The 9642-nt window shown below is 43.5% G+C and overlaps 1 protein-coding gene across 5 annotated transcripts in view; it reads left to right on the top strand.

Annotated features, from left to right (window-relative positions):
- The window catches only part of PPIE (peptidylprolyl isomerase E), a 37559-nt gene extending 30437 nt beyond the window's left edge, over positions 1-7122 (top strand). For all 5 annotated transcript variants that reach the window (XM_083173804.1, XM_083173807.1, XM_083173803.1 and 2 more), the window contains exons 9-10: positions 2292-2434; positions 6902-7122. In XM_083173804.1, the coding sequence (XP_083029930.1) occupies positions 2292-2434; positions 6902-6970 (212 nt within the window). In that variant the 3' untranslated portion in view covers positions 6971-7122. The remainder of the gene's footprint in view (positions 1-2291; positions 2435-6901) is intronic.
- The last annotated feature ends 2520 nt before the right edge of the window (positions 7123-9642 follow it).

The following is a 9642-nucleotide window of genomic DNA, read 5'->3' as shown; positions in this document are numbered from 1 at the left end:
CACACTACTAAAACGGTGACGTCATTCACAATTGATAAAGTGCGCTTACCTTGTAACAGTTGTCCACATTGGCCCATTGAGGATCTATTCTGTGACACCTGTTCACAATGGCCCACTGGGAATCTTCTATCACTGGAGTATGAGAGCCCTATAATGTTTATTAATTATATGCTGATTTTTTTTTTTTTATTGTTTTTATATATGTATGTACAGTATTGATGAATTGTTGGTATAGTAAAGGTGAATTTCAAATTCAACCATTTGCTTAATTTTATGTATATTTACCAAGTGCTGCTATACACTGGTATCCTTTTGTTTTTGCCTTTCTAGTGGGGACTGACTTCCCCCACTTTTTTTAGCAGCTGCTCTTTGAAAATCATCCCGTATCCAGGTGCCCGATATGTTCTTATTGAATATTCTTTGCCCTTTTGAACTGTACAACATACCTTCCAAATTGAAACAACCGCCATGTGAGTCTTCCCACTGCTGATTTTGGGTACAGTTTCTACTGAAGTCCCTGTCTCCCCTTTGCAACAGAGACACTGAACCCTTGGGCTCATCAGGGCGCTGGGTTTTGTTTGTCGTCTGACCTAATATTTGTGGCTTGTATGGATGTGTCTTCATAATATATACCTTTGCGCTAGTAGTGCCAAATATACACTCTTGGTGCACCAGGGTCCATGAACCGTGGCAAGAATTTTTTTTCTTCAAAAGTTGAACCTTTTATCATCCCATATGAAGTCTGCAAGAAACAACAACTCTAACTAGTATACACTGATCACTGGGGCTTCCTGTACTTATACATCTGTGTGTGATTAATGCCGGGCATACACCCTGGACACGGTCGTTGGGTCAACCTAAATTCAGTGGACACCCTTAGGTCGACAGGCCCTAGGTCGACTACCTATAAAAGGTCAACATAGCTTAGTTTGACTTGGACTATAAGTGAACAGGAACTTTAGGTCGACATTAAAAAGGTTGAAACGTTTTTTTTTTAAGGATTTTTTTTCCCCAAAACATGTGCTTTTTTTTTTTTTTTTTTTTTTTTTTATAAATATAACCTACCATCCACTAGGGTGTGGAGGGAGAATAAAATAGTGCCCGAAGCATGCTGAGTGTATCGCTCCACTCAAACTGTTTCAATGTCGTCTAGCAGATATAGGGTGGGATGTAATAAAGTCCCAAGTTCAGCCACCTTGTAGGATGTCGGCCGAACTTGAATGTGTTTTTATTTTTAAGGGGACATTCACTTACAAGACATGGTTTAAAAAAAAAAAAAAAAAAGCCGCCTCCACCACAACTTAATTCTATCCCAACCAAAACATCTGTCAGACCAACAGGCATTGTGGCCATATACTGTAAGATATCTCACAGTATATTGCCACAGGATATCTTGGTTTCCTCCCCTGTAAAGGAAACATCGGTCACTCACTGTGTGATATTACCAATTCCTTCGTGCCAACAAAGGTCACAACTTATACAGGGTACACACCAGGACGATTTAGGCTGGAATCCCCCGATTTTGATGCGTTTTGTGACTGATTGGATGTAAAAGAGCATAATCGTACCTGTTTTCAGTACGAATCCGATGTCGTCCCCCCCCCCCCCCCCCCCTCCTCCTCCTCCTGCTGGTTGTCTGTTGGATTGGAGATTTTACTTGCAGATTGTGTACTCCAATCCATTGTGGGACCATTGTGCAATTTCAAAGGAAATAGTTTCAGGATCATTGCAATATCGTGGTTGTCTTGGTGTGTACTGAGTTTTGTATGCAGCTTGAGCTGTAATATTTAATGAAAAAGTACACTATGCCCCAGTGTCTGGGCATCTCTAGCATGCCAACTCTTTGTGTGAAGATGCTAGGTGTATGAGGATACATCTTTTGAACTGTGAGGGGGAAATTTACTAAGAAGGGAGTTCTATATCAGATGGAATGTTGCTATGGGCAGATTTTGTCTATCTTCTATAGGGTGCTAAATAAATAATTGGATTCTGATTGGTTGCCCACAGCAACATCTCATCTGAGAGAGAGTAGATTTACCCCTAAGACTTTTGCACTGTATCTGGTTAATCATCTTTGTCAGGTGCTGTGTACCCCTTGTGGTGCTTAATAAAGGATTATATTTGATAATAGAAGTAGCCAATTCAGTAAACTGATGTTTCTAGAATAATTGTAATTAAACAACATACTGTATTATTTTTAAATGGCGTGGCCTGTTAACTATGTACATAACTAGATTAGCTTTGCAAAGGTTGTTATAGTGTTAAGTCATCAATGTCCTATTTTTGTACAGGCTTGCTATCTATGGCCAATTCCGGTGCAAATACAAATGGCTCACAGTTCTTCATCACATGTGACAAGACGGACTGGCTTGATGGGAAACATGTAGTGTTTGGAGAAGTGATGGAAGGAATGGATGTATTGCGGCAGATTGAGGTCGGCATTTTCAGTTTTCTTTTGTCTTGGCAATTCTGAACACACGTTATAGTTTTCCATTTCTCTCTGCTTTTTCAAATAGCCCACAAATACAGCATTATGGGTTTTTTTAACACTGCAGTGTAGATTTCATTTTAAACACACCCCATCCAAATAGAACTCTCTGCCTGCAGAGGAGCATGGTAAAGATTCACAAACCCCTTAATATGTGAATACTGATGCTCTCTTCACCTTAACACCAATGTAAACATGATCTGTTGGATCTGATAATGTAAAGGCCCCCATACACTATGCGATTTTCACCCGATTTCGGCCCCTTGGCCCGATAAATCGGTTGAAATCGGCCGAAAATCGCATGTGTTTGACATCTGATCTGATGCGCGGTCCCGTGCGCATCAGATCGGATCAGGGCGTCGGACCTGCTGAACATCAGATATATCTGAATCTGACCCATCATGGGCACATCGTGGGTGCTTTTTAGCACCCACAGTGTTTCAGATCCGATATATCTCTTGGTACCTCCTTCCTGCGCCGCTGTGGACCTCCTCCAACCCCCAGTGTAGAAACAGCAGCAGCAGCCGGAACTTATGTCACAGGAAGTGACAGGCACCACGGGACTGAGGGCGGCAGTCAGTGAGAGTCTTCCCTGCTGCTCGTCCTAGATGTCAGCACACACAGCAGAGCCCCCAGACTTTCCTCTGCTGCTATATGACACCTGAACGGGCAGCAAAGCCCAGACAACATCCCCCTCCCCTCTCCCGTGCTGCTGATTGTCAGCTTGTTCAGAAGAGCATGGACGCTCCCTCTCCCCTGCTTCTGGATGACAGCACGGGCAGACTCCCCCTCACTCTCTCCCCTGTGTGTGCCTGAATAAATTACAGTACTATTGTTCTCTCTAGTGTAGCAAGCAGAAGTGACTATATACTGCTGGTTATAATGGGAAGTGTCCAAATACCTCTTTAACCTCTATTAATACTGTTATGCAAACGGTCTCTGGTGGAACTGCCTGGGCTGGTCCTATCTCCCTGACTCTCCCTCTTGGCCACTGGTTTATGTTCAGGATAATTGGATACTAGTGACAAACTTCTATTCCTGCTAGTTACTTTCCTAAGACGTAACTGATATTGCATCTCTTTGTATACTTTGGATCTTATATAGCGCAGCAGATTCCGTTATAGTGTCTTATATAGCGCAGCAGATTCCGTTACAGCGTCTTGTATAGCGCAGCAGATTCCGTTACAGCGTCTTATATAGCGCAGCAGATTCCGTTACAGCGTCTTATATAGCGCAGCAGATTCCGTTACAGCGTCTTATATAGCGCAGCAGATTCCGTTACAGCGTCTTATATAGCGCAGCAGATTCCGTTACAGTGTCTTATACAGTGCAGCAGATTCCGTTAGAGTCTTATATAGCGCAGCAGATTCTGTTACAGCGTCTTATATAGCGCAGCAGATTCCGTTATAGTGTCTTATATAGCGCAGCAGATTCCGTTAGTGTCTTATATAGCGCAGCAGATTCCGTTAGTGTCTTATACAGTGCAGCAGATTCCGTTAGTGTCTTATATAGCGCAGCAGATTCCGTTATATACTATATATACATATACCGCCATTCTCATTTTCTCAGAACAGTAATACCTGCAAGGTATAGCACCGTTCAGGCCACTCCCTAGAGCCATCCCATCAGATACATCTCATGGCACATCCAATTTGCGTCAGATAAATCATGTGATTAATCACATGTGATTTATCTGATGCAAATTGGATGTAAAAAATGGCACGTCAAGTGTCAAATTGTATGTAGGCCTCCTGGGAAGCTGCCAGGGAAGTTCAGGGGAAATCAGATGCAATTTTCCAGGTCAGACAAATCTCATAGTGTATGGGGGCCTTAAGCTTCTAGCACATTGGGAGCAGATCTGATTAACAACCCTGCAACAACAAAAAAAGACACAGCCACACCCCAGAAATCCACCCACTTTCATTCTGATCCAACAGGAGGAAAAAAACATTGGTCATGGTTATGCTGTACCCAACACGTGGACTTCTACTAAAACACCAAGTCCCACTCGCTGTGATGCAAATTACAGCCCGGGTGATTATTGAATGACCGTGAATGGTATGCAGTGCGTACTCTATTCGGCAAGAGTATAGGGATCTATTGTTGCGTACAAGTATCTATCTGCACCCCTGATGTTTACCCAGCGCAAGAGATCGCTTTAGGCTGGACACAATGAGAGTCCCTTAAATAAGGAGTACGGAATATTTTTTTTTTTTTTTTAGCAATACATCATTAGATTCTTTCTTCACTGGCTGAATTGTGACCCCCCATTAGTGTTGTGCCCAGACCCTAGTCCGTTCAGTGTCCGTGAGAGACACGGCGGGGTGCAAGGGACAGCAGGCGAAAATAATAGGTGAGCTTTTTATCTATTCTAGCTAACCTATATAAACTGCCCAAACTGTGTAGTAAAAAATGTCTAAATTTAATTTTGACTTATGATAATCTGATTCCACTAATACTGTGGCATCCCATCAGTGATCACCATATATGGATTCAAATCTTCGCCAATAATTTTTAACTTCTCACACACTATTAATATTCTTCCCTTCTGTGTCATCCCTGTCTGTCTAACCCTCCCTTTAGAATGTAAGCTCTCACGAGCAGGGCCCTCTCTCATGTGCCTTTCTTAGAATATATAAACCACTGCCACCCTGATTGCTTCAGTGTCCTGTCCCCTGATGCAACTATCCATATTAACCATGTACTTGTCCTAAACTGTCTTGTGCTGTAATTGTTATGTGTTTTTGCTCATAACTATGCTTTGTAAAGCGCTGCGTAATATGTATGCGCTATATAAGAAACTATAAAAATAATATTTTTATACACTCTTTATATATGCTATTTGTATCACTTGCATATTAATTCAACTGGGTGCAATTAATGCCTCATAGGGTTTACTAAAATCCAAAACTCTGAGAACATTGAACACCCCAGTTGATACACTTGTTCACATATTTAATGTAAATGTTCACGTATTTTGTGGCCAAGGGTATTGAAAGTAATCACCATAACTTCACCACTACAAATATAGTTGTATAGCCTAAATCCTTTTATCTAATTTTAACTTTTTTTTTAATATGGAAAAAATTGTATGAGTGCCCCAACAAAGAGAGCTATCTTTTTTTTTTTTTTTTTTATATATTTTTTTTTTTTTATTATTATTATTATTTTTTTGTTCTATCTACGTCTACATTTATGGCTCTGGGGAGCACCACCAACTAAATTATTTATCTTGGAGACAAGAGCATCTGATCAATTCATTATATACGTTTGCAGACTTCTTATTCCTCTATGTGAATTTGTTTACCCATTTCCCTATATTACATGTGAAACTACACATCCCAGCATGCCTTGCCATAGTTTTAGCATTCCCTAATAGCACAACTGTGGCAAGGCATAGTGGGACCTGCAGTTTCACAACAGCTGGAGTGCCATAGTTTGTACATGCTTGCCCTACACCCTTCTTTGCTCTCCACACTATACCCGCCTCTTCTCTTTCATGGCCCCTTTCCCAAGCTTTCCTGCAACTCAACTCTGCCTCATACCCCTTCAAGCCTATTCTGTCCCTGTAACAACTGAGCTTAATGGTCCCGGTCATCCCTTATCTATCTCTTTGCTGATATGCCAGCTCAGATCACCAATTCTGTGTCGTCCATCTTCTTGCTACCCTTTCATTCTGGCCAGATGTTTCTGTTTGTAGTTTAAGGGGTATACAGTACAGCACTGCACCTACAGTATAGCTGACTTACCTCAGATGGTATGGAAAATATTTGCCTCCATAGTACACAGATTTGTACATTATGTGATAAAACTTGGCTTTATAGTGTGCTGTTTATAAGATGCATTATAGTTATATTGGAAAGCATCTGAGCTGCAAAACTAGGTCTGCAGACCATCTTCTTGTTACCCTTTCATTCTGGCCAGATGTTTCTGTTTGTAGTTTAAGGGTTATACAGTACAGCACTGCACCTACAGTATAGCTGACTTACCTCAGATGGTATGGAAAATATTTGCCTCCATAGTACACAGATTTGTACATTATGTGATAAAACTTGGCTTTATAGTGTGCTGTTTATAAGATGCATTATAGTTATATTGGAAAGCATCTGAGCTGCAAAACTAGGTCTGCAGACTAATCTAATTTTCTCTGGGAGCAGAAAGCGTAACAGTCTGCACTGTTCATTATTCTAAAATGTATTGTCATTCTGGCGAGCCAAAACTAACCTGTGTGCTTATAATTAATGTAAACCAGAAAACCTTTTAATTGGAGAAGACAAGCTACAGTAATTCATATTTCCTCTTACATAGAAGGGTGATGAGCTGCCTGTATTGAGTTTACAGATGTGCTAGGAAAACCTGTTTCTCTTTCTTTATAATATACTAATTTTTTTTTTTTTTTTTTTTTAAATAAAGGCTCAGGGTAGCAAGGATGGAAAGCCTAAGCAGAAAGTGATCATCTCAGACTGTGGAGAATATGAGTAATGGAGACTGCTGTATAAGGTGCTGCTTTGGGATTTGCCAACTGTTCCCAGCCACGAGGAAGCCGACCAGTAGACAAGGCTAATAGACTTCACGTTTTCCACTGGACATTTTGTAAATAATTCATTTGTTTAAATAAATGTTCTTATTTTGTAGCCTTGGTTTGTTCAAGTATTGTATCTCTGGAAAGCCCAGCACCAATACCCATTATTTGTCATTACAAACTCAGGCATTTAGGGGGATATTCAATACCGGGTCACGACTGTCTATCTGGCTTGACAGCCGTGACCCTGGCCCTTTTCATTTTGTTTGACCGCAGATCGCCAGGCGTGATTTAATGTCCCGCCTGCCGATTGATGAAAAGGGGGCGTGTCCATGTAAACGGCCGTGAATTGTCAGGATTCAGCCGCGATTGCAACAATTCACAGCCAAAATCGACAAAACGGGCCGACTGCTTTTAAAGTAGGGCCCATTCTGTCGATCTGCCTCTTCAATGCTGTCAGGAAAGATAGCATTGAATCAGTGGTTGCCACTATTTCCCCTGTTGCAAATAGCGGCCAGGATTGAATACCCCCCTTAGAGTGGTCAATCCCAGGATCAGTGGGATCCTGGGATTTGGCCCTAAAATTTCCAGCATTTGTATCCCGGGATTGGAGTTTCCAATCCTCTGGATTTTGGTATTAGACTGTGCATGTGTAGTCTAATGCCAGGCAGAGTAATTTTTATTTATTTTGCCTTCATCTACTAGGTGTCACTGGAGTAACAGTGTGGAATAGAAGGGCGACCAGAGGGAGCATGGGCACTTTAAATTTAAATGTGTGGCCAACTCCTCCCCTTCTACTTCTCCCTCCTAGGCAGTCTTAGAATGTGCCCTTGGGAGCTGGTCACACTCTGGCTTGCTCCAGGGCAGTTATGTTTAGTCAGAAAGATAAAGAAATATCTTGGTACAGCACAGACAGGCAAGGTCTTGCCGCTGCCTGTCAGCAACGTGGGAGCTGGGGGGAGAAAGCTCCAGAACACAGCAGTGTGATTTAGCTTTAGCTGTGGAGGGGTTAACAAGAGCCTTGGCCCCAGAAACGGTTCAGCCCAGTGCACGTGACTCACAGCCTCCAGTGCTAAAGACTGCTTACGCAGGTGACATGCCAGACTTGGAGGAGGGTGAGTTTGTTGCTTCAGACGTGGCAGAGCAACAGGCTTTGCCACTACAGGAACCTGGACAGTCTGCTCAGCGGGTTAGATGACCTTATTGATACGGTCAAACTGGCTCTGGATATTGATGACGGGGCTCCTGCACCCAGTCGCTCCTCCTTTTTTGGTAAAAAAAACCCCAAAACAGACGGCCTCATTTCCTCCTGCAGAAGAACTAGATGAGCATGTTTTGTTGGCATGGAAAAACCCTGATAAGAAATTTTAGATTTCTCGCAGACTGTTGGCATCACACCCCTTGTCTGCTGAGGGCAGAAAATTGGTGGAGACACCCCCGGTAGTTGACCCTTTAGTCACACGCCTTTCAAAGAAGACTGTTCTCCCGGTACTGGGGCCACCACTCTCCGAGATGCCTCGGACCGTAAGCTTGAGCTTACCCTTAAGTCCATTTATATCGCGGCTGGTGTAGTACAGCGTTCGGTTGGATGCTGGGTCAACAAAGCTATCGGGGTGTGGGCCTCTCAGATGGTTACGCATCTGAATCAGGGAGCTGATGTTGACGTCCTGCTGCAGTTAGCAGAACATATACGGGAGGCCTCTAATGATGTCTGCATCATAGGTGCCCGCATCTCTGCACTCTCTATTTCAGCACACCGATCACTCTGGCTTCGCCAATGGCAAGCTGATGCAGAATCCAAGCGGGCGGTGGAGGCTCCTCCTTTTACAGGATATGTCCTGTTCGGGCCAGAGGTAAATTAATGTACCTTCCTTCCACTGCTCCCCCTCCTCCTGTCCGCAGGACTTTTCAAGGTATCTCGTTTCGTCCTTTCGCCCACAGGCAAAGTTCAGAGGGGGTGCTGCCTCACAGAGGCTCCAGAGGTCTAGGCAGAGGTGCTTCCTACTCTGCCCAAGAGACAAAAGCCTACACTAAGCCCTCAGCATGAAGGGCTTCAGGCCCATCTGGGGGCCCCCCCAGGTGGGAGCTAATCTTCAAGCTTGTCAAGACGCATGGGTTCGAGATCTGATAGCCTTTGGCTACAAGATCCATTTTCAAAAACCATCTCCCCACAGGTTTTTCAAGACAGGTTTGCCAGTTTCAGAACAAAAGGGCCTGCTCTTATCTGCATGTCGAAACTGTTAAATGCGGGGGTGGGGATCCCGGTCCCGGACGAACAAAAGACCTTGGGATTTTTTCTGGTTCCAAAGCCAGACCGCTCGGCTCGTCCTATCGTCAACTTGAAGGATCTGAATCCGTACCTGCAAACGGTCAAGTTCAGGATGGAGTCCCTGCTATCAGTAATCGCTGGGTTGGAGGAGGGTGAGTTCTTGGTATCACTTGATATCAAAGATGCCTACCTCCATTTGGCCACCCCATCAGGCATTCCTACGGTTCGCGATCCGCAACCAACATTGGCAGTTTCGGGCCCTTCCATTCGGCCTCTCCTCTGCACCCTGTGTCTTCACCAAGGTCATGGCGGTGATGATGGAGATTTTGCGGACACAAGGGATGACTGTAATACCTTATGTTG

The sequence above is a fragment of the Crinia signifera genome, chromosome 2 (assembly GCF_055691185.1).
Source record: "Crinia signifera chromosome 2, ASM5569118v1, whole genome shotgun sequence".
NCBI lineage: Eukaryota > Metazoa > Chordata > Amphibia > Anura > Myobatrachidae > Crinia > Crinia signifera.
The sequence above is the reverse complement of the archived record's forward strand: the minus strand, read 5'-3'. Positions and strand labels throughout refer to the sequence as shown.